At 42.0% G+C, this 25,707-nt stretch overlaps 1 protein-coding gene across 1 annotated transcript in view; it reads left to right on the top strand.

Moving 5' to 3' along the window:
- Window positions 1-3,015: 3,015 nt before the first annotated feature.
- inppl1a (inositol polyphosphate phosphatase-like 1a) overlaps window positions 3,016-25,707 on the top strand; it is a 39,971-nt gene continuing 17,279 nt past the window's right edge. Inside the window, exons 1-7 of the mRNA XM_030067936.1 lie at window positions 3,016-3,494; window positions 16,537-16,600; window positions 18,617-18,764; window positions 18,887-18,968; window positions 21,324-21,470; window positions 22,670-22,760; window positions 24,494-24,583. Of these exons, the coding sequence (XP_029923796.1) occupies window positions 3,325-3,494; window positions 16,537-16,600; window positions 18,617-18,764; window positions 18,887-18,968; window positions 21,324-21,470; window positions 22,670-22,760; window positions 24,494-24,583 (792 nt within the window). The 5' untranslated portion in view covers window positions 3,016-3,324. The remainder of the gene's footprint in view (window positions 3,495-16,536; window positions 16,601-18,616; window positions 18,765-18,886; window positions 18,969-21,323; window positions 21,471-22,669; window positions 22,761-24,493; window positions 24,584-25,707) is intronic.

Below are 25,707 nucleotides of genomic sequence, written 5' to 3'. Positions count from 1 at the left end.
TTTTGAAGTTCCTTCCTCTTTTCTTATCCTTTCTCATGTTTCTCATTTCCAATCCCTGAAATTTCCTCAGCCTCCCAGTGCAGCCAACCACAAAACCTATCTGTGTCTATCAGACAGCCACAGCGTGCTGGCTTGGAAACCTCTCCATGCACTGTGATTAAATGGGCTCGAAATTTAACTCCGCTATCCTGTCACATCTGTCTTCTCTTTCCTCTTTGTTTTCACTGCAAAATCTGAAGTGGCATTAAAACACTGAGCAGTGATGGACTATTGGAAAGAAAGTGTGCATTGCCCACTGCCTTATGGTTGCAATAAAATCAGCAAGGCATATGAGAAACTAATCATAAAGCCAAAATGTAGTCATACAGTTACAATAACATCATCCATACTAAGATTAATTTTATCATCAAAATGTACACGTACCGAACTCAGGCTGAATTCAAAAGAAGTGGTGTGGAGAAAGAAAAGAAAAGAACAAGAAAAACAGGGCAGGCACACTTCATAAGGCTCTGGAGTGACGTTTCTATTCAGCACAGACAAGGGATCAGCTTCAAAACGTCTTCATAACATTAAACCTTTGGTGAGGAATTTGTAAAACTGACCTAGGATCTTCACTGAAGGATAACTTCTCTGCATGTCGGGCCCCAGTGATCACAGCGACACATGACCACGCTGGGCCAGCTAGTGGTTAGCAGCCTCCACTGCTCAGTAATTATGGGGTTCCATTGCCTATGTGTGTGTGTGTGTGTGTGCGTGAGGGAGAGAGAAAGTGTAAGGGTGTGTTTATGTCTCTCTCTCTCTCTCTCTCTCTCTCTCTCTCTCTCTCTCTCTCTCTCTCTCTCTCTCTCTCTCTCTCCCCCTCTATTTATGTGTGTTTGTGTGTCTCAGGATGTCTGTGTGTGTATGCAGGGCATGAGCTTGAATATGTCTGTTGATGCCACGTCTGTTTTCAGTTTGTATGTTTTCCATCAGGTCTTTGAAGAAGTCTTTTGATTGGCTGCTGGCCACAAGGTGTGTATACAGGACATTGCACCGACTACCTGGCACAGATCAAAAATGGTCGAGGGTTATTTCACTAAGTCTGAAACAAGCATTTATCGACCTTTGTGTATTTTATGAATGCCCATGGCAGACCAGAGCTACTGTATATGATGCCACCAAATGATTTTTAACATGATACCTCTGATGTTGTCTACAGTAGCTACAGTGTATTAAAATGTTACATTACCATTTAACAGAGATCAGACAGATTCAAATATTAAACCCTCCCCATTGATTCCTGTCTCTTTTCAAGATGTGCTATTGTAAGCAGCAACTGTATGTCTAACACTCCTGGTCATATATGGGTGGCAGATGATCAGCAATACTGGGATCATTACTCCCTTTTCACTGAAAACACCCAAACAACTTTTATGGAAATATCTTTCGAACAATACCTCGGGGAAGAACAGTGATGTCAACTGAACTAGTGCTCTGAAGTTCATCTTGAAAAACAATCTTTTAAGTATGAACCATATAAAGGTGTCCATTTCTGTAGCACTTAAATTACCCATGAGGTTCAAATGAACAATTGAAGCAGGCTCAACAAATACCAGACATTTTCAGTGTCCTGCCAACCGTTGTACCTCCAAAATGTGATTTTCCTATTAAGCTTATTGCATTTTACAACCTTTTACATGTACAATGTTTTACATACTCTCAGTATTGACCGGACACCAGAATTGTAAAATGTTTTCACAAAATTTAAGAAACTAGATGTTTGTAGGACGTAGATGATTTGCAGCCACAATTTATTATGATGTGACATGTTGTAACACAGTTTATAATCTCTGCATGGAGACATAATGTAGAGCCACATGCTTTTAGAGTGTGTTACAGTCTTGTGTGTGTTTTACAGTCTTGTGTGTGTGTGTGTGTTTGTGTGTGTGTGTGTGTGTGTGTGCGCGCGCACACACACACACACACACACACAAACACACACACACACACACACAGGCATACCCAGTGTGATGCCATAGCCAGAAATAGCAAGGGGGTGGCAGCAATCCCTGTAGCTATTAATACACAGCTTTTCTGAGGTCACTCGCAACACACACCACCCTCTCTAACTGTAAACCTCACTGTCTTAAACCTCTCTCTCTCTCTCTCTCTCTCTCTCTCTCTCTCTCTCTCTCTCTCTTTCTCTCTCTCTCTCCCTCTCTCTTTCTTTCTATTTCTCTCCCTCCCTGTGTATGTGTGCATTTGTGTGTGCGTGCATCCATGTGCTTAAATCCATCCTTTTAATGCGTAGCTGGAACATTTTAAAATAACTGAGGCATAACAGCAGAATAATGCCATGTGTAATGATCTCCAGACCCTCAGTCAGCCTTCTGTTTGCAGCCGTCTGCCAATCTGGCCCCTAGGTGGACACTTACACCTTTTTGCTGGTGTGTGGTCTGGCAAGGAAACAAAAATTGCATAACAGGATTGGAGCTTGTGTTGAGCAACTAGTCTGGCCTGTTCAATAAAGTGTGGCCATGTAAGCTGCAGCTCACAGAAATGGGTTGGAGAGGGTCAGCTGCTCTGCCATGATGCTAGACTGGACTGGGGAAAGGCAGGGTGTCCTCTCGGTTATTAGTGTAGCAGATAACACTGTAGGTGTGTGAAGTGAATTTGACTGGCTTGCTTATGGTTGTCTGATTAAGCCTTAGTGATAGATTAATGCCCTGGGTGATTCATCCATCTGGACGGAACAATTGCATATCCTGTTCCCGTCCACCCCAATGTCCCTCTTTCTCTGTCCCTTTCTCCCTCTATCTTTATCTCTCCATCCCGCTATCTTCATCTCTACCCCTAAACCTAGGTGCGTCAAAACAGCAAGAGCTAGGAAAAATAGACCCAAAGTGCGACAACTTTAGCTTCAAAATAAAACGTCGAAAATGTAACCCATCAATAGGGGGTTTCATTTTGAAGTAGGTAACCGGAAAGTGGATATATTGCGTTGTGTTGCGATTAACGCGTGGTGTCTCTGCTGCTCGCCGCCGTCTCCAGCGTGGATTTACATACTCTGATTTCCGTGGGACTGGGAAGCGAGAGAGGAGGGCAGCGAGCCTTTTCAGGAACTGAGGAAACAGCCACAAACAGCGTACAATTTAACAACTTGTTGCCCCGTCGTCGTTGTTTTTTCCGCACTTCTAACGCAGCTCACCTCGGAGAAACTTTTCTCGCCTCTTGCGGGTCTCTCCCTGGATTTCCCCCCTTACGACTCTGCTCTGGAGGTCCGTGCGGAGGCTTGGGAGAAGTCGGGAAGCAGCTTGAGCTGAGCCGGGTTGAAGGGCTGTGGCCATGGCCGGGGGTGGTGGGGTGTCTCCGCTGGGGCCCGCACCGCCGATGTGGTATCACCGGGACCTGAGTCGAGCTGCGGCCGAGGAGCTGCTGGCCCGGGCCGGGAGGGACGGGAGCTTCCTGGTGCGGGACAGCGAGAGTGTCAACGGGGCTTACGCTTTGTGTGTGCTGTAAGTAACTTTTTTTTTTAAAGCAAGAAAAACACACAAGACACACGCATGGACCTTGTAGTTGTGTGCGCGGCCTCGGTTGACTTCGCTAAGGAGCTGTGCGACAAAAACGAAAAGCTGTGTCACTGCTAACGGTGTTAAACTTTGTATTTTTCTAGTAGTTACGGTAGTCATCCTTGTAAAGAGTCTGGTGTTTGTTTTGTGCTTGAGTCACAGTCCTGTCTGATGGCTGGCTTGACGCTGCTGTGCTAACGATAGTTCAATCAAGCAGCTAAGTTTTAAACTTCCCTACATTTGCAAATTGGCATCTTTTGTTGTTGTTTTTTTTGCCACCAAACAGAGGCACGGGCCCGCATACACCATTGTTCAGTTTCAGTAAGGTCTCAGCCAAGTGCATATGTTTATTTTCTGAGAGAGCCTGTCTGTCTGCCCGGCTGGCAGTGAGACTGCAGCATGGTACACAGCTTCAGGGCTGTCCCTGTCTGTCTTGTTGGAAGTGATGCTTGCAGCAGGGCACTCCGCCACAGCCACCCTGCAGCTGTGAACACTGACATTACTCTAAATGGTGCTGGAGGTAAACAAAAACATCCATAAAAGTTTGCAACCATGTTTTTGTTTCCGATCTCTCTGTGATTACAGTATACTCAGTCATAGTATTAAAAAACATTGTCCATAAAATTGGCCATAAGCCAGACAGCTTACTAATTACTTTACCATCTGCCAAATTTTAATTAGCATCAAATCTTTCAGTATATGTAATTATTTGCAGTGGAGGAGGTGGTTGTATTCAAAATATCTGCAAAAATACAAACATAATTATTCTAGTTTATACAAATTTGAACTGTGGACATTTCATAACGACTCAGATCAAAAGAAATGTTGAAAAGAGTTCAAGACTCCTAAAACTGCCACTGACCAACTTGTACATGACCAGTGTGTCCAGTCCCAAAAACACGTGCAGCATACACATGCAATTAGACAATTGGATAGACTACTGATTGTGCAGATAGATTAACTGTGCAGGAAATATCTGCAGGGCTATGCCATGTGACACTGTGACTTTGAATCGACCTACATCCCCTATCTGATAGTTTACCCCATGCTGTGCTCACTGTGTATGTGTGTGTGTTTGTTCATGTGTTTATGTCTATGCATGCATAAATGCACACCTGTGTGTTTGTGTGTACATGTATGCCTAAATCTGCAGTTGTGTGTGCATGCATGTTACACACATACCTCTGTCAAACGAAGGTAACACCAAATACACTTTGTAATCTGAATGCACTGGATGGAAAAACTTCCCTTTGTCTGTTAGACAGCTGTGTGTCTGCATGTGTACAAATGCCCACATACACCTGTTACTCACAATATACACTATTGCAGCCATTTTAATGTTAGTTTGGGACCTGGACATTATAACACACTATACTATACATACAATAGTATAAACATATAGTATATTGTTAAAAATAGGCCTATGACCCATTTGGGTCCTTGCCCCAAAGAACAATATAAAACCTGGTGACAGTATGTATTTTGCATCCTTAGTTGGATACAATTCAGTAGGTAAATCTGATGACCAGCAGCAATCTACACATCCATCAGCTGTTTCCTGATTTGCTCCCACAACTCCCTGCCTCTCCCTTCCTCTCCCTTTTCACCTTTCACATCATGGACTGATGGACTGTTTCATCCCAGAGTTGTTTCCCCGCTTACCCTGACAGTTTGTGTGTGTTTGTATGTAATTATAATTATATGTTTATTATTGATGTTGTAGTTTGCAGTGTTCTTGTTGTGGACCACATTATATTGACGTGTTTCCAATTTTTTGCCCTCCCTATTTATATACATGAGGGTGACAGAATATTAGAAACACCTCTCAGTAAAATGTGATCTAGTACAGCAGCACCACTAACTATGAGCTCAATGCCAGGCATAGAATGAATGAACACCTCTATTACTGTGACAAAAAGAAAACCTGAGCATTATATCTATCTATCTATCTATCTATCTATCTATCTATCTATCTATCCATCTATCCATCTATCTGTCTATCTATATATGCTTTTGAAATGTCTAAAAAGAGATGTTAAAGACTCCTAAAGCCAGTCAACTGAAATAGAATTTCAAGTGACTTAACAGCAGGATCATGTGAAGGCATAAACATAATTTCCATTAAAAACGTCAACGGACAACCTTTTGTCATGGTTATGATCGCTTCCTTTTGAATGATTGTAACTACCTGGGCATGCATCCAATTGGGTTAAATCAACATACTGTATTCTTTTGATCTCTGTAATTATTGAAGACGTAGTACCAGATTAACTGGGGTACACTAAGAAATCCTCCAAGGGGAAAAAAAATAGGAATTTTCTTTTGGTTTATGTTCTACATATTTGCCATTATATCTGTTCAAAGTAATGTACTGTGAGTCCACGCACAAACTCTGCCTGGTGTGCCTCTTGCCCTGCTGCATAACCCCATTCCACTCATGTCACACAAGTGAAGGGATGAAATGAAGACAGGCAAGTGAACATCAGTTTGTAATTTAGACAAACTCAGTCATACTGATATATTTATAACTATGTTAGGAATGGCTATTGAAAACAGATAGCAATTAGGGCCACTTTTTTTTTTAATTTGGCATTGATTTCAAGGTGATGAAATGCATTGAGAATGTTAAAAATCTGGATATTTACGGTTGGGGGAAGTTGGGGAAAAAATCATTTGGGTGATTCTACTGCCAAAAGCAATACATTGTACTCTGTTATATAGTAAGAGATGCTTTCATTGAACAAAACATAAGTATATATTCAAGATGGGTGTGGAATTTAAAGCAATCAGTTATCAAAAACAATTGCAGCCTCACCCAGCTCCTTGCTTCATGGACGGGTGATCTCAGATCAGTATCGGAGAAGATATCTGACTATGAGCCATCTATCTTTAAAGGTTACGCCTTTGAAATCAGTAATGACTCCTAATCTATCTATCTCTGGTTCACAGACAAGAAGACGATAAGGTGGGACAACACATTTATTTCCACCTGGTTCGCGTCAGTCTCTTATTGCTAATATTGCTGAGCTGCAAAATGCATTTCCAGGAAGTCAAAGCTTTATCACTGGAGGCTTGTGAAAGGCTCCAGACCCCTAAACACCTATTTGTTTTTTTTTTTTAAGAAACTTGTGGCTTTAGAGGGGCTTCCTGCACACTTGGTTGACTGAGGTCTATGGGTTTTTTTTTTTTTTTTTTTTTTTTTCGAACAAACATGCTCACCCACAGAAAAACATTGTTGGAAGGGAAGGTTGCACTTCAACTATATGACTCTCAGTCCTAAACCCCAAATCCAAAAGGCATATTCAGGAAACTCTGGAATAATATTCTTATTTATTCTTATTTATTCAGAATGATGTACAATGCTGTGACAGTATGTGACAGTATTGTACATCATGCTGAATAAATAAATAAGAGATGAACACATTATTGCCGAGTGCAGGTCATATTGAGCTTTACTGGGCTGAAGTCTGTACCATGTAGTTCTGACAGGGATCAGCTGATACTGATGCTGGTATCAGTGCCAATTCTGAACTAAAACAGATGGTTGGTATTGAAGATTTTACCCAAGACTAACATCTGATGCAAAAAAAGTCCCGAGAAACATGTCAGAAATTAGTGCAAACTATCTTAATTATCTTCCTTTTTGCTACACAGAAAACTGTATTTCTCAAATGTTGGGGAAAAAAAAGGATTTTTACATCAGTTATTTTGTCCAGAGACTCCAAACTAATGCTCCAAGTTACACTGTTGAGTGAAAATAATGCATGGAAGTGGTTCTGAGTGTAAGGTGATATGTGAAGTGTCATGCTGTGTAACTGTATTGGCATTGAAAAAGTGGTATCGGTGCATCCCTATCTCTTGATATTGCTGCATGTCATCTCCTTTCCCTGTTTTTCATGTTTGTCCTTTAACCTCACACTATCCTGTCCTCAAACTTGTGAAAAATGGCAGAGGTCTAGTTACAATGCCAAGTAGGAGTCTCAATGCAATATTGCTTTCTCGTGAGCTGCCCTTATGTTGTTTTAAACACATTTGATTTAACTTGTAGTTATGATGAATGCAAGGGTATGACAGCTTTACTCAAAGTAAAGGAAACCTTAATTTGTCTAAAGTCTTTCAAGATAAAAATGAGAAGGCAAATGATGGTATATTTTTGAAAATGGCTGTTGAGGAGCTCTTGTGGCCCAGTGCCATGATTCTCCTGCTGTTGTTGATGTGCATAATAATCTTCTACTCCACTTGCATGACAAGCAGTTCCCTTGTCTCGGAGTCCAATTCAATTCCCAGGCATTTTTGAAAACAAAAAAATTTGCTCACTTCACCGCTTTTCAGAAGTTCAACTCCCTCATTTCAAATAAATGCTTGCTGGGAGCTAGTCACAGACTGAAACATGCTGCCTCCAGAGTCTCCTGTGATCGTTTCACTCTCTCTGCTTAAAGAAGTGCAGTAAACTTTTACTCAAGCTGGGAAACTGCAGGGTTGATTGTTTTCAGAATATCGACTCTGGCTCCTGTTCACTCATGACCCAAACACAGAAAACTTTTCAAAGATTTCTGGGTGCAGCAGCATGTGTGAAAGCAGCTTCTGTGGTGAAGGAGCTGAAGCTGGGTTTCACCTTTCCAGGTATCACGATGCCAAGATCCTCTCTCCCCAGAGTGCTTCAGGATGGCACTGAGAAAGGGGCCCTAAAGTGAATACTCCAACATTTTGGGCAAAATACCCTTTTTCCGACTTACCCAGACTGAGACAAGATGTTCAGTACAGTTTTCACCTCTGTACATCCAGTGGTTCAGTTCATTTTGTGGAGAATTTCGTGTCAGCCTGGCATAAAGACTAAAAGAAGAAATTTAAAGAAGTCTATTAGCCTAGCTCCGTCAATGTGAAAAAATAAACCTTACAGCAACTCCAAAGCTGTCTTATTTATACAGTGTGTCATGTGCGTTTGAAATACACATCTTGGAATTAAAAAAGTTAATTTTAGGAGAAGTTAGATGGTGGAACTATAACCACTGAACACATTCATCTTTCCATCTATCACAGTGACCACATTTACATGCACACCATGTTTCTGTATTATTCGGAATATCCGCAATATTCTGGTTGCACACGTGTCATGTAAACACGCACCGAACCCGATTACGGTCATATTCCAGTTGGAGAATATTCCGAATAAGACCCCTGGCATATGCCTGTTCCAACCGGAATATTGTGCCATGTAAACACCTTAATCGGAAAATGCCCCGAACCGGAATATTCAGTTACGTCTGCGCACGCTCGATTTGCTAGGAATCCTCTTTGTTGTTATGGTTCCTGCAAGCGGGGAGAACGACATGGCGAACAGCAGCAAGAGCCAGGAGACTGCAGTCTGCCTTCAGCTAATGAAAGACTTTAATATCATGTATATATCACGTCATTTAATATCATGTCATATCAGTATATCGATGGGAGAAAACACAGCAATAAAAAAAAATCTTCTTCTGTATCAGCAGACCAGACGCCTATAGGCGTATTGCTGCCCCCCGCAGGTTGAGTGTTGCATTAAATAAGAGTGTGGAACGCCGAAACACGGGAATATGCAAAGTGACATGTGAACAGAATATTCCAGTTGCTGCAGCACATATAAACACCCTATTCGAGATATTACCTTAACCAGAATATTGACCCAAATCGGAATGTGGTGTGCATGTAAACGTACTCAGTGATCCGTACACGGCTGAAGGTAGAGGAAGATCCAGCACAAATTTTCTCTTGTTATTTTTTGTAAATTCCAAGATGTGTATTTCAAAAACACATGAAACATTTTGTAAACGACGCAGCTTTGGAGTCGCTGTAAGGTTTAGCCTACTTTTTCACTTTAACAGAGCTAGGCTAATGACTCCCGTAGACTTCAGTTCTTTATGCTAAGCTAACATGAAATGCTACACATAGGAACCAAACCACTTGGACGTACAGAGGTAAAGTCGGAAAAAGGGTATTTTGTCCAAAACGTTGGAGTATTCCTTTGATCCCTTGGGTTCAGTGCACAAACTGAAAAACTGTAGTCTTAAAACATTTAAAGTAAGCAAATTAAAATTCAGCCCATTAGTACCAGGTCACCTATTTTGGATCCCAGCCCAAGAGACTAATGCCAACATTTAAAAAAAAACAAAAAAAAAACTGGAGAGTGAGACATGGCTTCTTAAGCATGGCTTCTGCACACAGACACACACACTTCCTTTTTCAGGGCCTCAGACACACCAGTGTGTTTCGGAAGTGTTTCCGGTCCACTGCTGTCTGAGAATAGACTGCTGAGAAGAGAATAGTGTTTGTGTTGGTGATTTTACAGAAGCACTAACAGTGATAGGACTCCTGGGGCAGCTTTTTTTTTTTTTTTTTTTTTTTTTTTTTTTGAGACCTCAGCCTCTCACTTCCTCATTTGTTTCACTGCAGACTGAGGCTTTGGTGTGTCTGCACTGCATGCAGTTCCATTTTAAAGGAATTCACTGACTTTTTTGGGAAGTAAGCACTGGTCAGCAGTGAGAAGACTGGCACTAGATTTATCATTTAATCTCTGTTAAACCTGCTGAGGTTCTTTACAGATTACTTGTACCTTGTATAATCCATCAATCAAATACAGTAGCATTAACTGTAGCAATCTGAGTAAATACTGCAGACACAGGAGTAAAATTGCTAGTTTTCCTTTTGCACATCAGTAATTTGACCAAAGAGCTCTGTTGCAGTGGGCAGGAAACTTACACTCAGATTGAAAGGGAATTTACTCATATGCCAACAAGACGGCTGCCGCCTCCTTCATCTCCTCTCAGACCACTACATCTGTGCAGGCAAGACTGCATGCTTATAATTATGTTTGTGTGTATGCATGTGTGTGACAACTAACTGATAGTACACAGAGATTTATAGTTATTGTTTTCAATTTTTCCCTGCAGGAAGATTTACTTCAGAGTCAATATAGCTTGTCGAAACATGTAGGGGTTCAAACGTGTCCTTCTGTGTGTGTGTCTGTGTGTGTGTGTGTGTTGAGACCCAGAAGTTTTAGTGAAAACATTCCTCACCAGGGAGGTATGTGTGTGTGTATGTGTGCATGTGTGTGTGGGAACATGCCTCACCATTTGAAGTTAATGATAGCGGGGTGAGGTGTGGTGGTGGGGGGTTGTTCAGACAACATAATCATAAAAGTAATGGTTAGATGTTTCCCAAGTTGTTGGAGCACTTCATTTAGTTAATGGTCATTGTAAATATGTAAATCTGGCCAGTGGGGGCTGTGGGGCAGTGGGCAGAGATGGGTGGAGCTGACCCATTTTTTAAAAATTATATATATTTATATATCTATATATCTATCTATATAATATATCTATATATATCTATATCTATAGATATAGATAGATATAGATATAGATATAGATATATATAGATATATATATATATACAGTACAGGCCAAAAGTTTGGACACACCTTCTCATTCAATGCGTTTTCTTTATTTTTCATGACTATTTACATTGTAGATTCTCACTGAAGGAATCAAAACTATGAATGAACACATGTGGAGTTATGTACTTAACAAAAAAAGGTGAAATAACTGAAAACATGTTTTATATTCTAGTTTCTTCAAAATAGCCACTCTTTGCTCTGATTACTGCTTTGCACACTCTTGGCATTCTCTCCATGAGCTTCAAGAGGTAGTCGCCTGAAATGGTTTTCCAACAGTCTTGAAGGAGTTCCCAGAGGTGTTTAGCACTTGTTGGCCCCTTTGCCTTCACTCTGAGGTCCAGCTCACCCCAAACCATCTCGATTGGGTTCAGGTCCGGTGACTGTGGTGGCCAGGTCATCTGCCGCAGCACTCCATCACTCTCCTTCTTGGTCAAATAGCCCTTACACAGCCTGGAGGTGTGTTTGGGGTCATTGTCCTGTTGAAAAATAAATGATCGTCCAACTAAACGCAAACTGGATGGGATGGCATGTCGCTGCAGGATGCTGTGGTAGCCATGCTGGTTCAGTGTGCCTTCAATTTTGAATAAATCCCCAACAGTGTTACCAGCAAAACACCCCCACACCATCACACCTCCTCCTCCATGCTTCACAGTGGGAACCAGGCATGTGGAATCCATCCGTTCACCTTTTCTGTGTCTCACAAAGACACGGCGGTTGGAACCAAAGATCTCAAATTTGGATTCATCAGACCAAAGCACAGATTTCCACTGGTCTAATGTCCATTCCTTGTGTTTCTTGGCCCAAACAAATCTCTTCTGCTTGTTGCCTCTCCTTAGCAGTGGTTTCCTAGCAGCTATTTGACCATGAAGGCCTGATTGGCGCAGTCTCCTCTTAACAGTTGTTCTAGAGATGGGTCTGCTGCTAGAACTCTGTGTGGCATTTATCTGGTCTCTGATCTGAGCTGCTGTTAACTTGCGATTTCTGAGGCTGGTGACTTGGATGAACTTGTCCTCAGAAGCAGAGGTGACTCTTGGTCTTCCTTTCCTGGGTCGGTCCTTGTGTGTGCCAGTTTTGTTGTAGCGCTTGATGGTTTTTGCGACTCCACTTGGGGACACATTTAAAGTTTTTGCAATTTTCCGGACTGACTGACCTTCATTTCTTAAAGTAATGATGGCCACTCGTTTTTCTTTAGTTAGCTGATTGGTTCTTGCCATAATATGAATTTTAACAGTTGTCCAATAGGGCTGTCGGCTGTGTAGTAACCTGACTTCTGCACAACACAACTGATGGTCCCAACCCCATTGATAAAGCAAGAAATTCCACTAATTAACCCTGATAAGGCACACCTGTGAAGTGAAAACCATTTCAGGCGACTACCTCTTGAAGCTCATCGAGAGAATGCCAAGAGTGTGCAAAGCAGTAATCAGAGCAAAGGGTGGCTATTTTGAAGAAACTAGAATATAAAACATGTTTTCAGTTATTTCACCTTTTTTTGTTAAGTACATAACTCCACATGTGTTCATTCATAGTTTTGATTCCTTCAGTTAGAATCTACAATGTAAATAGTCATGAAAATAAAGAAAACGCATTGAATGAGAAGGTGTCCAAACTTTTGGCCTGTACTGTATATTAAAGTCACAAAAATTAAACTTGTTGTGAGGTTACAAAACCATAGAGTTACCATGCACTTTACTGTGTCACAAATATTAAACAAATACACACGGTGTCATTAACTCACAAACATGTTCTGTATGTTTGCTGTTGTGTTTGATCCATTGTTGTCTGAGGTACCTTAGTGGAGGAACCCTTTTTGTTAGTTTAATTTTGTGCATCACTTGTAGTGCTCAGACTTCCCTATTATCTGTGGAAGATGCAGTGTTTGTTGCATAGATGAGCTCACACCGCCTCCTCACAGGTTACTTAGCATGTTTGTTGAATGCATCATCCATGATGCCCACACACAAACACATAAAACATTAACATTGTTTATTAGCTTTGGCCAAATGTCTAAATGATTAAGTCATGACTTTTTATATCCAAAAGGTCGATGGTCAGTTTCACTCTGACATCATTATGTTCTTAAAAACCACTCTGGCCATTATTCAACACCATGACTCAGCATTTTCACTTCACATCTTCTCCCTGGATGACCACCAGGACAGCACTTGCTGTTCCTCTGGTAGTCCACTACAAGCTCATTGGTTTTGCTGATTTTGAGCTTCAGCCGATTATTGTTGCACCATGTGATGAGGGTCTCTGTCAGTCCTCTGTACTCCTCTGTAAAAATAGTCTCTATGTGAAGAGAACCTGTGTTTCACTGGGAACTATTCACTGGAATTATGCATGTCAATATAGTGATCACTTCAATTTTGCCAAAAAATACACTTAATACCTTTTATTAAACTCCTTCAAAGTCTTCATCACAAATATGATATGAGTCTGGACAGACATGGATGTAGACGTCAACTATGTCTAGTTATATTTTCATTGTACTGGTTGTGCTGCACCAGGAAATGGTATGTATGACTGGAACCAAAGCGATGTGCACAAGATAGAGGGTAAAGAAGAGCAAATTCAGTACCCAACCAGTAATGGCTTATTGGAGCTGGTATCAATATGTAAGAGTGAAAAAAACTCCAATAATGATACACTGGATTTTCTTTTGTACATGAAAATGTGTAGCAAGGAATCATCATTTAATTGTAATAAAAGTATGTTCCCAATTTTCCCTTGGGGATCAATAAAGCATTTCTGATTCTGATTCTGATACTGGAGGCTTCAACAAAGAACATCTTAACAATATCTATAAGGATAATACTTAAATTATCTGAAGTGCTTTTTACCGTAGTATACTGTCTTTTTGTATAGTGGTAAAGCTTCATACATAGACCAGTGTATCTGTCATCAGCCAGTGTTGGCCAATAATATTTCTTATTGTGTGTGTGTGTGTGTGTGTGTGTGTGTGTGTGTGTGTGTGTGTGTGTGTGTGTGTGTGTGTGTGTGTGTGTGTGTGTGTGTGTGTGTGTGTGTGTGTGTGTGTGTGCGTGCGTGCGTGCGTGTGTGTGTGTGTGGTGTTTTGCCCTCAAGTGGTGTCTGTGTTGTTGGAGGAGATGGGAGGGCAGGAGGTGGAACTCTAAACAGACACAGGACAGAGGAAGTCTAAAGTAGTCTCTACCTTCAACACACCACTGTTGACCCTACACACACACACGCACACACACACACACACACACACACACACACACTGCTACTCCACATCTCCCCAGTTTCTCTCTCTTTCTCTTTGTATTCCTGTAGTTTTGCTGCTACTGAAACAATAGTATTTACTGCACAGACCTGCAGAGAATCTCATCAGCTGCCAGCTATCCTTGAGCAGGAAAACACACACACACACACACACACACGCACACACACACACACACACAGATAGACTATATACATGCTCTGCACAATGTACAGCACTGACTCTTGACTAAAATGTTTTCTATATAAATACATTTGTTTTTTGAATTTTATGCTTTCAGTGCGGGGGCTCATTATGGAGATGGGTCCAGAGTTCAGAAACCGGTAAAACAAAGGAACAATGGAGCCTACTGTCTCTGAGTGTTTAGTGTTGGACCTTTTGAAGGCAGTAGCAAATATTTATCTAAGTTTATATTAGAAGTCTGAGCAGCTGTTAGAGCCACGGTGTGCGGGACAGGTTTTTAAACACTGTAGATTTGCCGTATTCTACATTGCCACATTTATGTAAACTAGTGTAACAAAGCATTATATGAGTAATGAAAATGGCAAAACAGGCTACTTAGTTAAAAAAAAAAAATTCATGCTTACTGTGGTTTGTAGCTGCCTGACAAGTGTTGGTCCTGAACTCAATATGACTCCTGTTGTTAGCGTTCATCTCAGCTCCTCCCCATTCCTTATCTCTCACACTTTTACACTCAATGTTTTCCTAAGTTGCTTACCCGCTCCATTTCTCTATTTCTATCTCTCTGCTCCTTTCTCTCTCTCATTTCACTTAACCCGGTAATGGAAACCTGGTTACTCGTTTACAAGGGGGTTTGGAAAATGGCTAAGTGCCGCATGAGGGGAATAACTGGATTACTAAATTGCATGTAAGCGCACTGACTGACGTTAAGGAATCATAACGTTTCAGAGTAACGTCACCTATGAATATTTGAGCTCCTGAGTAGCTCCACTCATTCAGGCCAGCCCTCTGACTGAAGTTGGTGCAGCCCAGTTTATAAAATATGTAAGATCTAACTGAGTTGCATCTTGATATAAAATCACATTCAAATTTGAATCCAGTCCATGTTTTAAAGTCAATAGGACAGTGACCAGGAAAGACCGGAAAAACAACTGAGTGGTCAGGGCAGAGTGAATTCCTGGCATGGATGTCAGCATTTAACCCTCATTCGTTTATAGAGCGTATATACACATGGTCTGCACACACACACTTATGCAAATAAGCAACACATGGTTGTTTTGCACAGACAGCGCTCTACACACCCAGACTTTTACAGAGAAGCACAGCCGATACTCACACTCACACACACATGCACACACACACCAACACACACAAACCTCAAGCTTTGCCTGGCAAATTGTAAATTTTGTGTCTGGACCATTAAAGGGCCCTGAAGTACACGCGATTCAGGACGGAGCCAGATACATTTCTGCTGGCCTGCAGCCTCATTCACCAACACTCATGTGTTTGTTGCACCACTTTCACTTAGACTCTCAGTGAAACCGTATTTTTAGAACATCTTGTTTCTGTAATTTGATGTATTTCTTGTTGAAGCAGGGTGTGGTGGCAGCGACAGACCATTCACAAATGTAGCTCAGTCGGACAGGAGCTAGAGAGAGGAAGGCTATTTCACTCGATGGGAAGTGATTGGGATGGGATTGCTGAGAAAAACTAGGTTGTATTGTTGGTTGAAATTATTTATTATATTAATTATTTACAGTGAATCAAAATATTACCAAAACTGCAATATTGCCAGGTCCAGTGTCCAAGTCACAGTGTGCTGCATTTTTATGATAAAAGTCAAATCATCATTTTACAAGTTTGTTTTTCCAGTGAAAAAGAAAATAGACTGCAAAACCTTTCCTTCCCACGACACAGTGCATGTGTCAAAATACGAGTGCTCCATGAGATAATCACTAAGATGCATTACTTTTTCAGGAAACATAAGTCTTGGGTTTTTTTTATTTTCATTTATTGTTAAAACAGTGTATATTAGGATAGAGAACTAGCTAACAAGGTGAAGAAGTGAAGTGCTAGCACTGCACTTCAGCTCTGCTCTGTTTCAGCTCAACTGTATCAGACTACTGTAAAGCTCAAGCCCGCTGAGCGCAGTGACAGACAGCAACAGGTTGATGCTCTTCACTGTAGCTGAACACCCCCCCAAACACACACACACACACACACATACACACACACACACACACATTGTCAGATTAAAAAATGTCTCTGGAGAAGACTGTCTGTGTTTTTTCTCCCCCTCACTTCTGTCCCTATTCTGTCTCTCTCTCTCTCTCTCTCTCTCACCCCCCCTCTAGGTTTCAGAAGCATGTCCATACGTACAGAATCCTCCCAGATGATGAGGGATTTCTGGCTGTGCAGGTACAGAGAAGACACACACACACACACACACACATACTGAGTGTTTGTCTGTCTGTATTTAATCATCGGGGTTAAGTGCCGCTAGTGTGTGTGAGACGGAGCGAGCAAAAACTGTATTTGCTTCAGTAGCAGCTGGCAGGCAGTGATGCTTTTGTTGGCTCTGCTCTCTCTCTCTCTCTCTCTCTCTCTCTCTCTCTCTCTCTCTCTCTCTCTCTCTCTCTCTCTCTCTCTCTCTCTCTCTCTCTCGCTCTCTCTCGCTCTCTCTCTCTCGCTCTCGCTCTCCCTCTCTCTCACACACACACTAACACACAGCAGCCTCTTTGTGCTTTGTGCCTAACAGCTGTGAAGCCCCCCCACCCCCCTCACCATCACCACCGCCACTTGCCACACATGCTCTATCTGCCTCACACACACACACACACACACACACACATACACTTGTGTAGCACGGCACCCTTCTCTCCCCCCTTGCTCTCTCTATGAAAGCTGCTCCAGACTGTCCTTGTCGCCACATCACAGGCATCTGTCTGACTGGTTTATGATATTGGTGGGGCTCGTATTGCCCCGAGCCTTCTGTCCCGCAGCGCTGTGACGTTGAGGAGGCTCTGAAACTCTCTCGGCCTCCTGGGAGCCCGGCTCTGCTTCCTCCAAACTCAATTTGTTTGCAAGCAAATTTGACCAAAACTCCTCTTCCTGGTTTGAATCGTGCTGAGGCGGCTCGATTATATTTGCTTATTGAACATGAAACGGGGACCAGCTGCGGCCTCCAGGGATTTCAGTGACATGACTCTTTTTAGCGAGACGGCGTTGGATATCTCTGCTGTGGAAAATAACTCTCTCCTTTCCTCTCTCATTATCTGAGCATCCCTCCCTGTTTATCTTCCTCCTTTTCTTCTCTTCCCCTTCCCTCGCTCTCCTCTTGTTCTCTCTGGAGCTTCAGTTCAATTCAGTATTACTGTAATAAACTGTGGAAGGTGCACTGTGCACAATTGAAGGTCAGTCGAAGTGAAGACTGATTAGACCAACATGGAGTAAGTAGTTTATCAGTGAGTCAGGCCAATGGTGGAGACCCTGTAGACACAACCGTCAGATTTCCCACGGCCTGATGAAGACGATGTCGCCGAAACACGTCGGTTGTTTTCACAATATGAGTGCCTCCAATCTTTGGCCTGTTTTTCTCAGATTGGCTTTCATTCGCAAGTCTGTTTGACAGTTTCATTTTATTGTCTTGTACTGTTTGTGAGTAACTGCCAACACTAGAGCAAGCGAGAGCGCCGCCGTAACACACACACCGACAAACAGCAGAGATGTACTCTTCCTGGGCCTCCTGACCCTCAAACTAAAAGAAAAAAAAAACTTTTGAAAAGAGCAAATTACAAAAGCCACTGATGGAAGTATTTTGCCTTCGAGGCAGATGGAGAAGGCAACACAGACGAGCAAAAGTCAGTGAGCAAAAGGTCTCCTCTTTTATCAAAACTGGTGTCATGAACCATGGATTTTTACTGGTACTGGCACTGGCTACTAAATTTCTGGTATTACGACATCCCAGCAGTGAAGTCTAAACAGTTCACATCGCCACCCCCAACCTTGTAGATTCAGCCAAATTTTATGCTTATTCCTCTTTTGTTTTTGTTTTTTTTACCAGTCGTGTCTGAACTGTCCTCGCTCCAGTGAACCCACATCAGTTTTGCTTATTGCACCCTTTAAAATTTTAAGTATTGAAATTCTAGTGTCATGTAGTCTTAAGTAAGTTTGGATTCAATTTTCAAATTATAAATTCATTAAAAAAAAAAAGAATTATAAATGTTGCTTCTTGAATTTGTGCAATCAAAGGATGAGGGTTTATCTTAAATGATCTCGCATGAAATTATTTGCATTTTTCTTTATCTTTAGTGGTGGTGTCTGCAAAATTAGAAGCAAAATTAGGTTTCTCAAAGACGTTGTTTTGAAAATGTTGATGCTGAATGTGGCGTTGCGTGTATTTTGCAGTGTCATGTTTTGGTGTCTCTGTCTCAGACGTCTCAGGGCGTGCAGCCGAAGCGGTTCAAGACATTGCCAGAGTTAGTGTTGCTGTACCTTCAGCCCAGCCAAGGTCTGGTCACTACGCTGCTGTACCCCGTGGACAGAGAGGAGACCGCCCTCAACGACGACAGGGACTATTCAGGTACAGCACACACACACACACACACACACACACACACACACACACACACACACATCCATTAGTGACCTTGCGCTGTTTTGATTGGTGTCCTGGTGTCAACTCTTCCTGTCTCTCATTGGTAGATGGGGAGGATGACAAGCCGCCGCTCCCCCCTCGCTCCGCCTCCACGTCCACCCCTCCTGGACCAGACACACCCACAGACAGGTACGCTGTCCATGTGGGGTCTATTATGCACATCTATTATGTATCTATTATTCTCTGTGTTTTTACTTTCAAAGGCACAAAGGCAGTACAAGCCCCACTTGTAAACACTGCATGCCGTTTCCCTTTTTTGTTTTATGATAATATTGTCCTAATGGTCGGTGGAAGTGAAACATCAGCACACTAGTAGCTTCATATTTGTGTATAAACACAGTATGGACACACACACACACACACACACACACACACACACACACACCAGTACTGCAAGTACTGAGCGTCAAACCAGAAACCATTTCAACCAATCTTTCATCATGCTGCCCAAGTGTGCAAACTCACACACACACATTCACCTTTTAAAAACAAACACACACACACACACACACACACACACACACACACACACACACACACTCACACTCATGCAAATGCGTTCTCCAGTGTGCACAGTTGAAGGAGGATGTTGCTTCACTGCTGGGTGATTAAGTCATAGGTCAGCTCAACTCACACAGTCACCAAAACACAGTTGCTTATGATAGATAACACAAAACACACACACACACACACACACACACTGTCCCTCAAATACTTCTACTGATGACTTTTACTTTCTTCCTACCTCATATCACACACACACACAGACACAGACACACACACACTTTCCTGCATATTTTAAAACAGTAAAAATAGACAAACACCCCTTCACTCAGACATTCTCTCTCTCTCCCTCTCGTTCACTCTCTGTCACACACACACACACACACACACACACACACACACACACATCCTCTGTTCTCCCTAGGGGACCCCCTCTCTGTAGAAAGGAAAACCACATCCTGTTGAAAACCATGTAGTACACAGAGGATACTGGGCTCTGGTGAAGGCGGTTGGTGTGTGTGTGTGTGTGTGTGTGTGTGTGTGTGTATGTACTTGTTTATCTGTGTGTGAGTTTGCATCAATCTGTTTGCATGCACATTTGTATGATTTGAATAATGACATTTAACTAGTGGATTGGTGATCAGGTGCATTACTGTCTTTCATACAGGGAAAACCTATAATTTTTATTTTTATTTTTTTATTTTTGTTACTTTTTTTTTTGGGTCATTTTTAGGAGGTGTACATGGCCGAGACTGTCCCAGGCAAATTAAATAAGTGACAGAATGTGTGTGTTGCAGTAACTTATGTGGCTCCTTTAACCTCAGGTGACACTGAGGCAGTGTTCCCCTGCATGTCTCAAAGCGTGCGCAGGCGTCATAGTGTGTGTGTGTGTGTGTGTGTGTGTGTGTGTGTGTGTGTGTGTGTGTGTGTTTCCGTGTCCCCGGGTAGACAGTGAGTCAGTTCTCTGGTTAAGAGGAAGTTTGAGTGATCCTGGAATTCTAGACTTACACAAATATAGTAGCTATCAAACTTACCGACTTACACACACACACACACACACACACAGTCGTTCCAAAACAATCAAAAGAGGAAGGTGTCCATACATGTGATACTGCATGAAACTAAGTCACTACAAATGCAAAGAATCAGTGTTTCTTGGTACAGGGGATGTGACGTCTCTGCATTTTAAAGGAATTCATGTTTTCGAGATTAGCTGAAACGTTAGTGATCTTCATGTAGAAACTGTGTTGTGGCAGCAGCAGATAATGGTCAGGAGTAAAAACAGAACCAGCTTTACCTCTGAATTCGTTCTAGTCTAAATGTTTTAGAGGTAATGGTTTTTAGACTCTAGAATCTCAACCTGAGACATAATTTAGACCCCAACAGCGAGAGATATGGGACACAATTGGAAAAACATTATTAACCCTTTAAAGCCTGAACTATGAAAGAATTGGCAGAAAATTCAATTTTTTTGAAATTGAACCCTTTATTTAGTCCTATATATATATAAAAAATGAAAAAAATTCCAAAAATATGTTATTACAGGACCTTTCTGGTGTATGATATATGATATGTACTTGAAGTGCCAATGGTATGGTCCAGGGTGAACAGGGGAAGTGTTCAAAGGTATACAACAGTATTTTGGTCAAGTATTGATTAAACTGAAAACGAAAAACGGAATTGAAAATGTGTATCCTATATGATACGAATGGCTTTATAGGGTTGAAAAAATCAAGGAAACACTGATAGAATATAAATAGAAAAACAGAAGACAAACAGGCTATAGGAAATGGGGGTTATCTGAATATTTCACAATTAGTATTTTCAGTGCCAGAACATGTTAGGTGGAGTCTGTGAGGACACAGGATTAGGCACAGATTTAGAGGGATTATAGTGTTATTAGGGTGTGGATACGCCACAGCAAATTAGATCCATGACATGAACACCAAGACTGCTGCTTTCTGTCTGGGCGTCCTGTAGCGCTCCGGCGGCTAACGGCCTGAGCACCATCTCCCACGAGTACCTGAAGGGCAGCTACGCTCTGGACCTGGAGGCCGTCAAACAGGGCGCCTGCTCCCTGCCGCACCTCAACAAGACCCTGGTGGCCTCCTGCAAACGCCTCAACGGGTGAGAGACGCACGCCGGCACACATGTAGCAGGGGTCACGGAGAAGTCATGGAAGCTCGAGAACGGCACTCTGAATCTTAAGTGTGTTTAAAATAAAAGCGTATATGGTCAAAGAAAAACAAAACATGATATGTTTGTATAGGTTATGGAAATCCAGTGTTTCAGATGTGGAATAGTCAGGGGATTTCCGTGCACATGCAGACACACGCTGCATATAGGCCGACACACATAGTCACTTACACTACAGCTGCATGATTATGGCAGAAATTATAATCAGGATTATTTTACTACTAATTTCAATTATAAATCTTTGTTTTAAGAAGCAAACTTATTTTGTTACACTTGGCACCTTGACATGCTGTATTTTTCCACTTTTTCAACGCCGCATTTCTCAAAGTAGCAGCAGCTAGAGAGTCTTTGTTTCGTTTATTTAATCCTCGGAGGACACATTGAGCGAAAGACCCTCGTCTACAATCATGCCGAGGTTACAAAGTGCACCGTAGTTGTGCAGATCAACAACGTAAAATCAAATTAAAAGAAGGAAATGTCAGGCGCCCCGGTGGCTCACTGTGTAGAGGGCGTGCCATGTAATATTGAGGCTAAGTGGCCTGGGTTTGAGTCTGGCCCAGTCTCATCCCCCCTCTCTGGCCTCTGTTTCTTGTCTCTCTCTGCTGTGACTGTCTCATAAAGCAGAAATGCCCAAAAATAATAAAAAAGAGGAAGAAGAAAATGTCATGAGATAATCAGTAAAAAGAAAGATAAATAAAAATGTGTCCACAATAAATGAATAATTGAACTGAATATGACTTCAAGGCTTACCTTAATGCTCACTGGTGTACCCTCATTGTTGTCCTCGTCAACAAAAATCAAATAAGAAATACATCCGTCTGTTGTCATCTGATTTAAAACCAAAGTGTCTCCAAATAACAGGCTATAATACACTAAAACATCTTTTCATCTTTTAGACCAGATGCAGGAGAAGGATTTTCCCCTCTAAGGCTCCTAGTTTCTGTTGTGCATGTTTGCAGAGTTGCCTGTTTTTTCATCTTAAATGTATAAATGTGTGGGGATTAGAGTGTGGATCGGGACACGTATTTTTGTCTGAACCCAAACTGAGACGGGAGCATAGTAATCGAGCCTGACACACACGCACACACACACAAACAAACAAATGTTTTTTCCCCTGTGTTTCCCCGCAGGGAGGTGGATAAGGTTCTGTCCGGTCTGGAGATCCTGTCCAAAGTGTTTGATCAGCAGAGCGCCTTCATGGTCTCCAAGATGATCCAACAGGTACATCTCTGGGTGTGTGTGTGTGTGTGTGTGTGTGTGTGTGTGTGTGTGTGTGTGTGTGTGTGTGTGTGTGTGTGTGTGTGTGTGTGTGTGTAGAATGAAGGCAAGATGAGGCATTTTTGAACTTCCTGTCTTTCCAGAGTCAAACTGTACATTCAAGCCCAACAACCTCTTCCTCTCTCTCTCTCTCTCTCTCTCTCACACCCACACACACACACCCACACACACACTGGTCAGGAGTGCATTGGAGAGCATGAGAAAAAAGCTTTTGCCAGACATAGTCACGCTGCAGTCATACATACTCACACTTATAGGAGAAATGTTGTATCACAAGGGTAATGCAAACAAAGGAGTGTGTGTGTGTGTATATCTTTTTATTTGTTTTCCTTTGAGTGCTGTGTTTACATCTTTGTCATGATTCATGTTGTCTTCTTTAACATTTGTATTTAATTGATCCATATTTTGTTTTGTGGTTTGTGTTGTACAGTTTTATAAACCAAACCTTTCCTCTTGGATTTCTGTGTGTAGATGTCAAACAAAATGGAATCTCCAAAACGTCAACATGTAAGAAGAAAGCTGAGAAAAGCTGCCTTATAATCAGATTGACCACAGACACCTTTGAAAACCATGCAGTAGGGTTTAAAGAGGATTCATCATTAGCCTTATCATCATAAAAACTACCAAGGAACAATATGTAAACATCCAGGGAAAGGTTTAGAAAAGCAGCATCTAAAAAAACGGATCAGAATGCACTGATCCAACGGCCATCAACCATAATCGAAAAGGTCATCAGTGATCAGCTGATTACGTTTCAACTGACCTTTACTTGCTATTTATGCTCGTGTCATTTGACAGCAATTGAAGACAGTCTTTGTTGTTTTACACAGAGAACAGGCCCATCCATTCTTTACGTGGCCTTAATGTCAGACCTGCGAGGAGCACGCCACAGAGAGGCCTCGGCATTTCATTTCTTTATGATTTGAAACAGTTTAAAATGTTTGACGAAAAGCAGAGTCTCTGTTGCCTCAGTTGAAAACCTTTTCCATGCACTTCTGAGAGCCACAGGTGAACAGGCTCACCAGTTATCAAAAACCGACTCGCATGTAATTGCTTGAATGAACAGCTTTGATTAATTTCCACGTGGTCAGGTTGACAACTGCATGCAGTTTGTTAAACACTGTGCAGTGATCTATTTACGCTGTCTGTGCTGTTTTACATGGCGCGTTGTTACTGATGAAAAGCTGAAAAGCATAATTACACTCGCCAGTCAGCTCGGTGGCTTGACGACACAGTTACAACACAGAAATAGCTCCTAATGATCCTGATTGGTGCATCCATTGAATCGTGTCGTTTTCACACATCAGAACCCAAATTTTTAGTTGTCCAGTCTTTTTGGCTCAATGGGCTGGAGAGCACTCCATCTCTGTTTTGGCCACACAGCTCCTATTCATTTGGAATGAGAGAATGTTTGTGATCAGTTCCAGTTTTAGGGTCCTTTTCGTGTCATCCCTTCTCTATCAATTTTCTCCTATTCTGTCTTTTCCGTGCCTGCTATTTGGACTGAATCTAATCTGTGTGTGTGTGTGTGTGTGTGTGTGTGTGTGTGTGTGTGTGTGTGTGTGTGTGTGTGTGTGTGTGTGTGTGTGTGTGTGTGTGTGTGTGTGTGTGTGTGTGTGTGTGTGTGTGTGTGTGTGTCTGTGTGTCTGTGTGTGTGTGTGTGTGTTCTCTTTCAGTCAGTGAATCAGGGTGGAGACCAGGAGTTGGAGAATCTTGTGACCAAGCTGGCGATCCTTAAAGACCTGCTCTCCTCCATAGAGAAGAAGGTACACACATTCAGACAAGTGAAGACACAAACCTGCTTATGTGCTCTCTCCTTCTCCCTCTTTCTTTTTCTCTCTTTCTCCCTTGCTCTCTTTTCCCCTCCCTTGCTCAGACACACACTTACACACACAGCTGTTAGTTGGAGACGTTTAGTTTACATAACCCTCTCCATCTGATGGATCATCTGTCCAGAAGCCCTGCTGGCTGCATCTGTAGCCCAGCGTGATGCGTCCAGGCTGGGGAGGGACACAGCGGGAGCCCCTCTCTGCCTGTGGCCTGAGGTTAACACAACATGTGGAGGAGAGGGAGGCGGGAGGGGGGGAGTTCAGTGCCATCAGAACCAGTGTTGATCCTGGTTTCAAACTGCAAGGCCAAACACACCCAGCCACATCGTGCTCAGTGACGTGTCATTTTAGATTTGCCTCTGTTTGACGTCTGCAGCCTGTTGCACCATTTAAGTTTGAATGTAACTTATTTTGAAGATAAGGGATGGATTTACACTATAACTTTATAAAAAACAGTTGCACCATGAAGTTAGTTTCAGTGTAGAGTTAAGATAACATTTAAAATGTACACTTACCCCCTACTGGGTGTGACATCATCCCTAAATCAACCATTAACACGGTAGAACAACTGCAAAGTCTACAGAGACTGTTAATTCATGATTCGGAGGAACGATTTCTCCCTGTTTACACTGGCCATGCATTCTCTGTGATCTTATTTTTTCTTTTGATGCATGCACATCACGATTTGATCAATAAATATATATTTAAAATGGATTGCATCCTTTTGATATGCTTGATGACTAGTTTTCATGATGCGTTCAATGTCACAAGGAATTTTCAGCTTAAAGGCAGACTGTGCTCTTTGAGGGCACCCCAGCTCATTTCTTACAACAACAGAACAGAAATGCCTCAGGAGTTCAGGACAGCTCTTCTACCCCATCATAACCAAATATATAATTGCATTTCCCTGCGCTGTTTATGTTTTTGTGCACATTTGACACCAAAACATTAGATTCCAGACAGGCATTTAATAGTGTAACATTAATTCTGTGGGTTATTATTCTTGGCATGAAGCTGAAGAGTTTTTCCTTGCTCAGCCTCAACATTAACCTTAGTAAACA

Source organism: Myripristis murdjan, chromosome 13, assembly GCF_902150065.1.
Source record: "Myripristis murdjan chromosome 13, fMyrMur1.1, whole genome shotgun sequence".
Taxonomy (NCBI): domain Eukaryota; kingdom Metazoa; phylum Chordata; class Actinopteri; order Holocentriformes; family Holocentridae; genus Myripristis; species Myripristis murdjan.
This window is presented reverse-complemented; position numbering and strand designations above follow the sequence as displayed.